At 27.3% G+C, this 14,239-nt stretch overlaps 1 protein-coding gene and 2 long non-coding RNA genes across 5 annotated transcripts in view; 2 read left to right on the plus strand and 1 right to left on the minus strand.

Annotated features, from left to right (window-relative positions):
* Window positions 1–14,239, minus strand: part of LOC105148661 (neuropeptide CCHamide-1 receptor) — a 42,644-nt gene that overhangs the window by 6,174 nt on the left and 22,231 nt on the right. For all 3 annotated transcript variants that reach the window (XM_087413036.1, XM_087413037.1, XM_087413035.1), the window contains one exon: window positions 1,534–1,969. In XM_087413036.1, the coding sequence (XP_087269162.1) occupies window positions 1,534–1,872 (339 nt within the window). In that variant the 5' untranslated portion in view covers window positions 1,873–1,969. The remainder of the gene's footprint in view (window positions 1–1,533; window positions 1,970–14,239) is intronic.
* On the plus strand, window positions 460–1,690 carry LOC147907380 (uncharacterized). Its single transcript, XR_015547293.1, has 3 exons — window positions 460–1,049; window positions 1,436–1,486; window positions 1,603–1,690. It is a non-coding gene; the product is annotated as an uncharacterized LOC147907380 (long non-coding RNA).
* LOC147907381 (uncharacterized) lies at window positions 1,750–2,535 on the plus strand. The gene is made up of 2 exons (XR_015547294.1): window positions 1,750–1,840; window positions 1,936–2,535. It is a non-coding gene; the product is annotated as an uncharacterized LOC147907381 (long non-coding RNA).

Genomic DNA, 14,239 nt, shown 5'->3' on the forward strand with positions numbered 1-14,239 from the left:
TATCGTGAAGCGATGATGCGAGAATCACATACATATATATGTGATAATATTTTGCATCTGGATCTATTAGTTTAGAGTGCATTCCGTTTCACTCATGATGTGCATAATGCATCATTTGTTCTTGTTATTCACCGAATGTTAAACAAGGATAATATATGTGTAATATATGTATACAGAGTGAATCAGAATCGTTGAACCTACTTTTTATCCTATGAGAAAATTATCGATTGCACGCACGTTATAATAAGTATGAAATCGATAATTTTCTTATAGGGTAAAAAGCTGGTTCAACGATTCTGTATATGTATATATATATATATATATATATATATATATATATAAGGATGAACCAGAATCGTTGAACCAGTTTTTTACTCTATAAGAAAATTATCGATTTCATACTTATTGGATTATAATGTGCGTGCAATCGATAATTTTCTGTAAAGCGGGAAGCACAGACTCTTGCATAATGCATAACATGAGGCATAAGAAAATGAATCAATCAAAGTGCTTTATTTCCTTTCTTTCTGTGAAATAAAGAACTCTGATTGATTTTCTTATGCCTCATATTTTATGCGTTATATAAACAGTAACAGTAGTTGATTAAGGAGTAGGCGTAGAATCGATCAATCATATGATATTGATTATTTTTCTAACATTCAACTATTGGTCGATTGGTCGATTTCTACACCTATTCTTTAATTCACTACTGCTACTGTCCATTGTAGACCATGCATATGAGTCTGTGCTCCCCACTTTACACTGTACAACGCTATAAAGACCTGCGCAAATGAGACCCTCGCAACGAGTCATTTACTCGTTGAACGAAGTAAAGAAGAAAAGACATTTTTGAGCATGAGCACGTTTTCGATAGAATCGAGGGAGTATCATTCAGAAACAGAGTTACGAGAGTTATAAGAGATTGCGCGTTGTGGTGTAAGAATGAATTTTTCCAGAATCGTTCGCGCGAGAAGAAAATTGTAACGAGTGTCGATAGCAAATCGTTTGTGAGCAAATATATATTGAACTTGTATCGAATTGTTAGCGAGGTGCTATCTCTTGTTCCTGAACCCTACATATTATTATAATATAAAGTTGACAATAAATTTTTTAACTGTGGAAACAATTAAACATTTTTGTATAGCATAATTATATTTTGTGTTAAAATTGATATTTTATAAAACAAGCGCACAATATTGATCATTTTCTTATTAATGATTTTATTAATTTTCTATATAATAGTGAAAATTTTTGACGAAATTTATATGTATTTTTTTCAAAGAGGAATTGTAGTAGAATTTAAAAAAAAACTATTGAAATACAGAAGTATGAAATAGTAATTTATCATCCGTCAAAAATTTGAGGTAATATTATGTCAAAACTTTATAATATTTTACTTTAATTCGGTAATACAAGAAATAATAATGGTTTACAGCATACACGTACGAGTAGTTTTGTACGCATCACATGATTTCCTGTAAAAAAGGTATTTATACATAAATGTATATATTTACATATATAAATGTTATGTACCAGTAAATCCCCAAGTGCCAGCGAAAGAACGTACATATTAGGTACGTTTCTCATGTTTGTGTGTCGCAGGATCATAAGAGCAAGCACGCTATTACCAACAAGACCAATTAGCAAGATCAGAAGAAAGATTATTGGTACAAAATACGTTTCTGGTCGTTCACTGTATGGCGTATATTTTTCCTCCTTGACAGTGATATTTTTTGTTGTATTACCAACAAAGTCACTGGCTTCCGTGTAATTTGCCGTTAGTGCCAATGGCGTTAATAGTGTTGTCATCATTAACATTGTAATCGAGGAGGATGACAAGGTACTTGTTGTATATGACCATGACATGGCCATTCCGTCCTGTTTTGTTATATAGTCCTCTTTACATTTTGATTTTTCTTCTTTTGTTCAAATTAGAGTTTTGAACGCCAGTAACAGTTACATGCACCGGCTGTAAAATAAAAAGAATCGTTAATAAGATTTTTACGTAGAAAAGACTTGAAGCTAATTTCTTTATTATTGGTTTGTATCTCTTTGACACTTTATTTTCAATATACTATACAATATAGTATGAGCATAATCAAATATATAATGTTTGAAATACTCTGTTAAAAATACACAATAACGATAATAACGTGAATAAATTCTGTGAATAAATATTCCATATAATTGAAAGTTTGTTAAATTGACTGTATGAGATTACAATCCTTTATAATATTACAATTAACTAGGTCTGCCATGAATCCGTGTTGCAGTTTATATTTAATGTTTAACATAAAACAGTTTAATATAAAACATCAAATATTCTGAGAAATATTGTATGTGTGAACACACAAATCATATGTATGTTTATATTTAGAAAATTAACTGATAATATTTTACAGAGGAAATTATATAGTATATACATAGTACATATGTTGTATAATGGTATTTTCGTAATTTGCTTTTGAATTCTTTTTCTTCAACGTTTTATATTTTTTGCAATAAAATTACAGTTTATATTGGCTACGAAAATAATATTTATTTAAAAATATTTGCTAAATTAATTGATTTTGTTATCAAGGTACATAAAATGGCAATGTGAGATAAATTGATTACATACGCAAAGTGTCTTTTCGAGGAACTATTTCTGATGGGATATCGAGACAAAATATAGAAAACGCATGAAAATCTTTGTTTTAAAATTAACATATTTATTAATTACATTTTTATTAATATAATTATTAACTTCTTAATTATTATATTTATCCTTACAATCTTACATAACTTTTGAATTTGTTCATCGATTAATTAATATAAATTAAGTATTAACTTCTGTTTTTTTGTTTTTTCTAAAATTTTCTTGTTAGTTCAAAAGTTTATGTTTCAAGTAGAAATCGATCAAAAATTCGATTTCAGTTTCGATTAAAATTAAAAGACAGTTTCGATGACATAGCCGAAATCAAAACTCATATCAAGATGTAATAAACATTTATTATTTAAAATTTATTTGTGATGTAAAATGTTCATTTTTTACTGATTTTTTCAAAACTTGTTTATAAAATATTTTTATTTTATGCTTTGAAATTTTATTGTTATTGAGATAATATAATTATTATGAGACAATATAATTGAGATACACTACAGATAGTATATACAATATTATTTAATATAGCTATTGTATTGACAATCAGTATTAAAGTGTAAAGAAATACGATGACATTATTATGACTGCGCCAAGAGAACACATTGATGACATTCTCATGGTATTTAACAGCTTCCATAATAGGTTATAATTCACTTTGGAAATTGAAAATGATAGATGCTTAAACTTTTTAGATTTACTGTTGAAAGTTGAGAATAATAAAGTAATTGTTGACTGGTAATTGTTCCATAAAAAAATGTTTTCCAGCAGATATCTCCTTTCTTTCCAATCATTCTATATCTCATAAAATTGGTTCGATTTTCAATCTTGTAGACAGAGCCATTCTTCTTTCTCATCCCAGATTCCATCAAAAAAACATTGAATTTGTTATAAACATTCTTCTAAATAATTGCTACCTTTTATCCCTAATTTTTAATTGCATAAATAAAAGGATAAAAAAATGATACATGAGAAATTAAACAGAACGACAATGTGAATAATACAAACGATTTAAAGAAAAAAATATTTTGTGGTACTTTATATCCCTAAAGTTTCGTATTCCGTCACTGCATTTTTTAACAAATCAATCTTTACAATTGGCTACAGAATCTTAAACATGTTAAGCTCCTTCATTAAAGTACATAAAGATAAACTTAACAAATTTCAAAACCAAAACGTGGTCTATCAACTCAATTGTTAAGATTGTGAGGCGTCGTATATGGGACAAACGTAAAGACAACTTAAAACCCATATAAATGAATATAGAAGTAACATTTATCAGAGTTCCTCCAAACTATCTGTCATCTCCAATCATAGAATTGCGATCACAATTTTGATTGGGAGGGAGCCTTAATTCTAGATATTGAAAATAATTACAACAAAAGAATTATCACAGATGCTACATATTAAAAAATAAAACAAAGGCATCAACTCTCAGAAAGACATGGATCGTCTGGACGACTCTTATTGTTACTTATTAAAAAATTGTCAAGCAAATAAATAAACATTGATCAGATACTCTTAATATCTATCTGTCACCATTCTAACACTTGCGGTCAACAGTATTAGACGAATTTGCAAGATGTTCCTGTTTTCTCATATTGTAAATAGAAATTCAACTTCAATTATCTTATGAATATGTAATTTGACTTAATAACAAAGATTGACAATAAAGAATAAGTTGACAATTTTCGTTCATTACTTTATGACTTTCTGATATATTATGACAATGAATTTTTCACTTTAGATACAATTCACATAAAAAAACAGGAGGATCAATTCCTTGCAACAATACCACACTATATCTCGCGGACTGTAAGATTATCTATCTATATTATCATATAATACAGCGTGCACATTGAATCTAATTGAATTCTAATTGAATCGTGCACAATGTTATACTTTGTGCATTCCTGTGTACGTTTGTGTTAAGATGTGTTAAGCAATTGGATTGTGTTAAGCAATTGGATTGTGTTAAGCACTTATTATATACTTAAATTTGTTATAAATTTGACGAAGTGTTTATTAGAAGAAATTATAAACTCTTATTTATAGAGCTATCTTATTAATAGAGCTTCAAATGTTACATGAGCGCTGTGCATTGTCACTACATAGAATGCGTTTGAACATGTAAGAGTATATTCTTTCATGAATATATCGTTAATATAAGCTGTTAATCGATTACGAAACGTTTCACATAATTCACATAGGAGATATGTGATTAGCTATGTGCAGGGTTATCAATCAAGCAATGATACAATTAATCCTTCGATACGCGAATTGACAAATTGCTATCTAAATTTTTTGTATCTTCCATGAATTACTGTTGTTTCTCTTGGTAAATGAATATTGATAATTCTAAGAATAAAGACTGAAACCACAATAGATTTTAATAAAAGCTGAAATGTATTTATAATTATAGATGTAGAGTTCAATTAATGTAATTAATTAATTAATTAATTAAGATCGATTCAATTTATGTAATTAATTAAGATCGATAAATCATAATTATTTATGTCTTGATTTCTAAAAATTTTAATTGATTATGGGCTATTCTCCGTGTTTTACTTCATTATATTATTCCTAAATATCGACCTGCCTTTGCCATGCTATAGTAAACTCTGAGAAAAGAAAAGATAGGGTAACAAAAGCAGAAAAGGCCTTGAACATTAATCAGAAATTTTCCTGCATTTGCATTTTTAGAATTGTAAATATATACTTATGCTAAATACTTATTTTTAACATTGATATTTCATTCCTTTCATAAAAATGATGTGATGTTAACGATAACGATTCTTATTCCGGATACAATATATAATATTTTATTCTATGAGTGTATGATGAAGGGATTTATAACTTGTCTGTCCATAAATCCGATATAAATTTAAAGGTAAACAAGACTAAGAAGGTTCTAATCTTATTTTATCCTACTAGAATGGGATAAAATAAGATTAGGATCTTCGATAAGTAAATATATCGTTCGAGAGAGATGCCGAAATGTATCATTAACTTAGTTACACTTTTTCGTCATCAGAAAGGTCATAGCGTAACTACATAGCGAAATACATCAGAGATGTAATAAGCTACATCTATAATAGCAATCAAAACTCGAAGAAGCTTTAGATTTATCTGTAACGTAACTATTATAGATAGCAAACGAAATATAATTGGCATTTCAATTTACAGTAAAAAAATCACATTTTCTTTGAAATGTCAGATACAAAATTAACAAAATGTCATTATTTTAAAATTAAAAATTGTTCTTTAATCATTTGACCTTCATTTTCGCTACATATATTTTCTTATTGATTCGCATAAAATGTAACAAAAATTAAAATAAAGCTGAATTCGATTACATTAGATTAGATTACATTAGATCTAAAAATTTAACTAGATACAAATTTGAAAATAATTCGATTGGATAAAAATTAATATAATTAGAAGAGTTTTAAATATGAAGAACAATACTGCAAAAAGTTTTGACATCAGTTTAAGTGTCCTACATAATTATTTTGAAGATCTGTACATTTTGATGTTCAATAAAATTAAATTTTTCAGATCTGTACTATTTAAATTTTCAGACACTTTAACTAAACTGTCGCTTTCCATACATTGAATACACGATATTCTTCTCTTTAAGTTCACTTATTCGTAAATCATCAATATCAGTTTGAAGGAAATTACATTTTCTATCTGTCATCTGTGATTGCAATCGAGTCATTGGAATATCATCAGTTAGCGGAAAAAGTGCGTGACTTGAATAAAATTGTACTTCGCGACATTTGTATTAAATGAATGATTGAGTATATTTGCAAGGATAAAAAAAATGTTGCGCTAAGTATTTAAAACAGATGTGAGACTTATGAAAAAATGAATGAAAAAACATGAAAAAGTGCAAATTTTGATATTGCACAATAAATGGTCTGCTATTTGACGCTTTTTATTTAAAACATTGGAAAATGTTTGTATAGATGTGTAGGTGTTTTTCCTCAAAGAATCGGCATTCTCTATGTTTTTGAACTCCTGTAACTATCATTCTGTAATCTTCGGTTCTCGTTGTGAGTTATCTTCTCGCATTAATATTTTCGCGTTTGAGAATAAAATAATTGGCACTAAATGTGATTTTCTCTTCATTGGTTTATTGCATTGTGTAATTATATTCTAAAAATATTTGTGGGCAAACCTTATATTAATATCAATTTATACACCAAAGAAAATGTAAGAAAATGTGAGGGAGAATATTTACATCTATTTTTTGAAGATGACATAACGTACAAAAATTTGACGTCTAATCACATTTCAGACTGTATGACTTATACTTTTTTCCAAATTTCAGATGGTAAAAGATTTAAAAATTTTAATAGTTTGTAATTATAAATATCTCTATTTAAACGAATTAAAATAATTAAATATAAACTATATTAAGTAATATATATATGTATGAATAATATATTATATATGTATTAATGTATATATATGTATACCACGTGACTAAAATTTTTGCAATATTAAATTTTTTACGGATAGAATAGGTGTTCTCGACAGTTGTAGAATATCTGTCGCGTTTCTTTACGCGGACGCGAAGAATATTTCCACGTATTAAAAGCAAAATCTCGACTAGTGTCGTAAACATTTTAACGAGACCTACAACGAGATTCATTTTAACTGTTTTCTGCTTGGAGAGTATACGGTTCAAATGATGGCTGTTAACTGGATTGAGAAAATAATTAAATTTAGGCACATGGTTCAAAACGAATTTGCGGTTGGATTGTCTTTATTACCATTCACCTTATAACAATCAATCATTATTAGAAGTTTTATTTCCGTTTTTTTTTACGCTTTAATTAAAAATAATAATATTACATATAATTATTCATAAATAATAATATTACATATAATAATTCATAATATTACAGCAAAAAATATTATATATGTAATGTTATATGTAATGTACCGTGATATCAATATATACGTCGATATATTGAATTAATATCTATTGAATTGTTTCTGCTCTCCAATCATATTATGACATTTATACAGTAACACAATTTTTTGCCCAAGGCGAGAAAATGTGAAAAAAATACTCGAAAGCATTTTTTTTCTTTTTTAAGATTACTTTCCTTTTTAAGATTAATGATCTGTGAAATAGGATTATTACAATTTTATAACGCATTTTATATCATGTCGTTTGCTGTTTCTGCGAAAGATGTATACTTATACTCGTATTTATTTTAAAAAATGAGTATAGAAAAGATTAGAGCAGTTGCCTTAACAAATATTGAATTATTAAATTACTATCATAAGTATTGAATTATATCACTGTAACCTTTTTTTTCTGTGAAGATATTGGATTGTGCTGCGTGCCACATTGTTCGCACTCGCCTTCAATCGATACGAGAGCTAAAGAAATTTCTTTTCGTTAGCCCTGAGGGTAATTTCCCTCCATTTATGATCTACCTGACCTCGTAATAACTCAAGTTCCAATACTGTCGCAGGTGGCGTACGTTGTATTGACGGTTTCCGTAACTTTCGTAAGTGAGATACTTGATGCTGACGTTAGAGTTCAATTAACTTGCAATTAAGAAGCATTAATGATGTAGATAAAATTCTGGACATACATGGAATATGTTTTGATTAAATATTGATAGAAAGATATGTAGGTACAACAAACATTGTAGATAAAAATATATAAAGAAAACATTAAAAAGATATGAAATTCTGTACACGAAAAGAATGATTTAGCTGAAGTATTTAAAAATTTAGCTAAATTTAGATTTAAAAATAATTTTGTTGGATTGTCAAAATAATGATATAGAATGCTCAAACTAGTTGCTAAAATGTCAAAATTTTTTTGCACCATTGCTCATCACGCTTGAATTTTCTACATAATTATTTTGAATTTAACAAAATTATTTTCAGATCTGTATCTATTTAAATATTTTTAGATATTTCAGCGAATAGAGTTGCTTTTTCGGTGTAAAGTATATTCTTTAATAAATTTCAATCTTTTTCAAAATTGAAAATTGATATACGATAAGAGTGTAGAAAAATGTTTTCACATATTAACTCCTATTTAAAACACGATTATAAAGATATTAGCGTGCTAATATGTCAAAATGTTCTATATAACATAAATTATCGCGTGTTAATATCGTTATAACCGCGTCCTGAATAATACTATTATCTAGAATAATGTTTTACACACACACACACACACACACACACACACACGCGCGCGCGCGCGCAAGGAAAAGTTATATTACTAATACGTTTTATTAAATATATTACTATGAAAATATTGACAGTAATATTCTGACAAAAACATTTAGCAATATCCTTTTGCTTTACATAAAATTACTTCAGATATGATAGTTTGTGCAAATACTTTTTATACAGTAAAATTTGTAAAATTTGACGTTGAATGTTAAAGCTGGATATGAATGTAACTGACATAATCTTATTTTCAAGCTAACTTCAAATGAATGCTTTAACAGGTATTTCAATTAAAACTTGTGTAATTAGCAATTATAACTTCATTAAAAAACATTCTATAGCTTTTATTCGAAGTCTGCGACATTGATTAATCAAATTATGAGAAACCTATCATATAATATGATGCAGCATATTGTTTTTTTTGGTATTGTTGTACTGAGAAACAATATAAATTGACAGAGAGAACAGCAAGAGTGACACATCTAAAGGTAGTAATGAATATGATAGTATGTTAATTATAAGTGCCAGTTTCTCTCTTGCTAAATTCCGAGAGCTTTATATGAAATATTTCTGCAGTTACTATTATGATGAAAGCGATTATTTGCATACACGGTGCAGGTGAAATATGAATATTCGACAACATATTTGAAATGTGATAATGGCCTTTAAATGGTCTTGCTTCCTCTTTTCTCAAATATCTTGAGCTAACACTTTGCTCAATAAATATTTTCATAATATAAAAGGAGGACTGGGATCATATCGTTTTACAAAATTTATACAGATTCCTGATTTTATTTTCACCATGATGCCTGCATTGCATTTACGAACAATATATTTTCAATTTATGATGAATGTATTTCTTTATATAATATTTATTTCTTTTCCGCTATGTGTGATATGGTTAGTGGTGATAAAAACAATTTAATTTATGAAATAATATTGATAAATTGCGTTGCATGCATCGTATATTTGATAAATACTGCTCAATTAGCATCACTGATTAATGTCGACGTAAATATTTTATGGCGAAACGCACGTTTATGCACTGCGGCATAGGGAAATAGTTGTTGGCCATTCGAATGTTATACACATCCGTGATAAGTATGAAACGCATTTATTAGTCTATATGTATGTGTATATACGTCGCGATGATGCGAATATTTGCATTCAACAATGTGCATCGTGATATTTAGAACGCACGAATGAACTTCATGAAATCTCAGACCTAGTGTGCGTGCGTGTTTGGGAACATTTGAATATATCATCGCATGATCAATCAATGCATTTGGCCGCTGTATTTGATATATCCATACAGTGAGACTATATTTTCAGGAATTATCTTAAACAATATGTTTAAACATTATACCAGCGAATTCGGCGAGAGAGTTTTGAACTTTGTTATGACTCATTACGAATACGGATCATAATGATCTGTTAAATTAAAAAATAATGACTCCAACATCGTTTTGTAAATTATTTGTTAATTATTTAAAGTATTTTGGATATTTAAGAATTATTTTATGTACGCGTGCAAATTTCAATTAATAATTTCAATAGGTTTTAATAAAATTTTTTTAGTAAAACTCTGAATTTCAGATTTTTGTGTAGTATAATTGAGAAACAGATATGATCCATGATCGATTGGGTCATCTGACACATATTCACATTCATAGGATATAAAAACATTTAAAAATAATACTTAGTTTTGTAAAAAAAAATTATAAAAGATTATAATCAAAGCAACAAACCAATAAACTCTATCTTCAAAAAGATAATACAAATTCTGACTTTTAGTTGTTACGTTGCGCAATTTAATTTTTAAATAACCCATAGAAAAGATTTTAAGCTGCAAATTACTTCTCTGTTCTAGATATACTAATTCAAATTCTTGAATTTCTCATTTGACATACACAACGTGGCATCATTCACGATCACTTTGGAATTAGCAAATTTCGATATGTAATGCCATTTAAAATTATAATTAACCTTAATGGTAATATTTATAATGTGTTAATTGTACACATGATTCCTGTAAAATATAGATAGATTAGGCATTTGAGTGTAGGATGCTTGATTTTATTTTTTTATATAAAACTCATTAAAATAAGAATTTTCGGTAAGACCTTATTATTCAAGATAAAGATCAATATTATAACGTAAAAAACCGATTTTTAATAATATAGTTATAAATATAATATATATTCCTAACAGCACAGATCTCCAGGGATGTCCTAAGGACGTTCAAAGAATGTCTGTATGTTCTTTGAACATCCTAAAGACATCCTCAGGATGTATTCCGGATAAAGTGTGTTATTAGGGATAGTAGTTCATAAAAATGAATAATTCGTTACAATATAATCGGAGAATTTATATGTTTCAGATATTAAATAATTATTATTCTCCTTTGTTCCAGCAAAATCTTTTAAATTATTTATTAGAACTATAATAAATTAATACTCCGTGATAATACGATCAAATTCGATATCCCGTCTATGTATTAATAACTATTCTTAAACATTATTTTTTAAATATTAATTAAATCCTAAGCTTTTAATATTTCTAAAAAAATGGTTCTCTGAAACTTAAAATACTTTTTTATTTTTCTTATAATTTTTCTAACACTGACATTTATTACTTGTAATGTCTTTTAAATATAAATATGATTGAAATTTGCTTTGTGGCTATTTCGTATTTGTATATGTTATAAGTAATATATATTCGGAATGGACTTCATATTTTTCAAATTAGTTCTGTGTGAAAGTAGCAATTTGTTTCATTCCAGAGGCAACGCAAGCATTAAATATTAAGCCAAGATGGAGAATTCCAGCAAGGTTTTCATAAAATAACTCATTTAAAGTATGTGATAAGCATGATAGTAACGTTATATATAAATCAATGTTAACAGAAACAGCAATAGCGTATTTGTCGGATTATGATTTCATTCTGCTTTCTTGTTATCCTTCTGAAGGCAGATTTTCCGCTTATCAGAATTGTCGCTACTCATTTATTGATTTATTTTTCTGCAATAGATGTCCATGTATTCATGATGCTGTTTACATAATGAGAACTTGCATAATCAGAATTAAAGATTGAGAGAGATACACATATATATAAAAGTTTATATTTTGTTTCTCTTAAAGTATAATAATTATAAACTTTTTTATTACGTCTTTTATTTTGCATAGTATCTTATCACAAAAAGATCATAATGTAACAAGTGCACGTAATTACTGGGGTTTCAGCATCTATATAAAACTTTTTAATATACGCTTTGTATGATAATGTAATTCTTTATTAAATCTTGTCTTAAATTTTCCATTATTTTTTCTGATTAATAATGAAAAAAAAAAATAAAATTTTGTACAAATAATTTATGTAATTGCATTGGAATATACGAGTATTACTGTGACCAGAAATTGAATTTCAGGAAAAATAATAACCATAGAGATCTTGACAAATTTTGAGATAAAAATTGTGATTAAAAATTTATTTGAAAATTTAAAAATTTATATTGATATAAAACAATTTGAAAAAATTACTTAAAAATATCTACTACTCGTATATAGGAATTATTATTCAAATGTAAATAAGAATTAAATTTACCTTGATATATTATGCAATATATGAACAAATTTATAAATTTGTTTATTATCAAAAGAAATAATCATCTTTGTATACTTCTTTTCTTTTTATTTTTTACTTTCTTTCATTAAGAAAATCAATTATAACAGTGTGAATAATATATAAAATAAATTGAAACGCTGAAATAAATATAAAATATAAAATAAATAACACATATATGTATACATATACATATTACACATATACATATTACATTTTTAAAAATGATAAATTTATAGTGAAAAAAGTTCGCGAGGATTATGTATTATCATTAAAACTGATGTTTGACTCATTGTCGTGAATATAATGAATAGTTTAATTAGAAACAAAACGCGTTTTGTCCAAAATAAAGAAAACTGACGTAAAATCATGCGTATGAGAACTATCAATAGAAAATAGTGCTTGCCATTAGCACAATCGCTACAATGTAGTTTTAATAATTGCTCTCCAGTGGCAATGTTCAACGACATTGATCTATTCATCCAAGAACACAGGTCAGGTACACAAACCATTGGATGCGAATCTCTTTCTTGAGAGGACTAGTGTAATCTCGCTGACACCTACTCTCACGAATCTATCGTAAAACTACAAAAGTGTCTGCGCTTGTTCGCCGTTATGCTTTGTGTTGTGCTTCAGTTATACTTTAAAACATATACGCCCACTCTGCATTATCACGTCGCAAATAATCTCGTGATAAAAGTTTTCACAGTCTCCTTGGCACGTGTTCAAGTAATGGTAGTTGATTAAAAGCACTATTTCTGTAATAGGACATTAATAATCTAGACATGTATAACTTAATTTGCTCATTTTTTTACGAGTATCATCTCAATAACAAAACAAAGGTCACTTTATGTACTTTATTGCAGATATAGGGATAAGAAAGAAAACAATTAGAGGCTACAAGAGCATACGATCTTGAACCTGTGATAAAATTCTATAAAATATGTATATTAAAGATAATTGAAAACTACAAGATATACATATATACTTTTAGATATTAGAAATAAATTCGATTGTTAAAATATATATTGAAATATTGTATTTCAAGTGTCTTTTAAAACTAAATATTTTTTAAAAATATTTTTTCTTTCTTTTAAAATAATTATTTAAAAAATTTGATCACATATTAAAATATTCCAAATGTTTCTCAAAACTATAAAAAATAACTTTTCTTTCTTTTAAAATAATTATCATAAATTTTCTTAAGTCATAAAATAAGATTTTCATGTAAAATAATAATTTAATAAATCTTACACGTATGTTTAAGGCCTGTCCAATTTGAATGCCAGAGCCAAAAAGCAAAGCCATCGACGCAAAAAAATTTAATGTAAATAAAATTTCATGGATTGTAAAGTGTTGATAAGCATTCCTTAGATATTAACATTTTACTCCAAAATCTTATCCATTGATTTTTTTTATGTCAGTATCTTTGCTTTTTGGCTCCGAAATTCAAAATGGACTAGCCTGGTCTAATGTATAAAAGTTATATACATATATCCTTATTATAACATGAAACAAAATTTGCATTGTATATATGTATATATATATATATATATATATATATATATATATCAAACGCACAGCAAAATTAAGCAATGAGTCCAGAAGCTACAGAGAAAACGCATTAATAGTTTAAAAGCTTTTGCAGTTGCTGGTCTGTCAATTTTGCTCTGTATGCAGCTGTATTACTCCTTTTTTACTATGTTCTATTTACATTTAAAATCCTCTTACGCGGTTAAAGTTTAGATGTAATTTATCTTCTGT

The sequence above is a fragment of the Acromyrmex echinatior genome, chromosome 14 (genome assembly GCF_024713525.1).
Source record: "Acromyrmex echinatior isolate Ae372 chromosome 14, ASM2471352v2, whole genome shotgun sequence".
Classification (NCBI taxonomy): Eukaryota; Metazoa; Arthropoda; class Insecta; order Hymenoptera; family Formicidae; genus Acromyrmex; species Acromyrmex echinatior.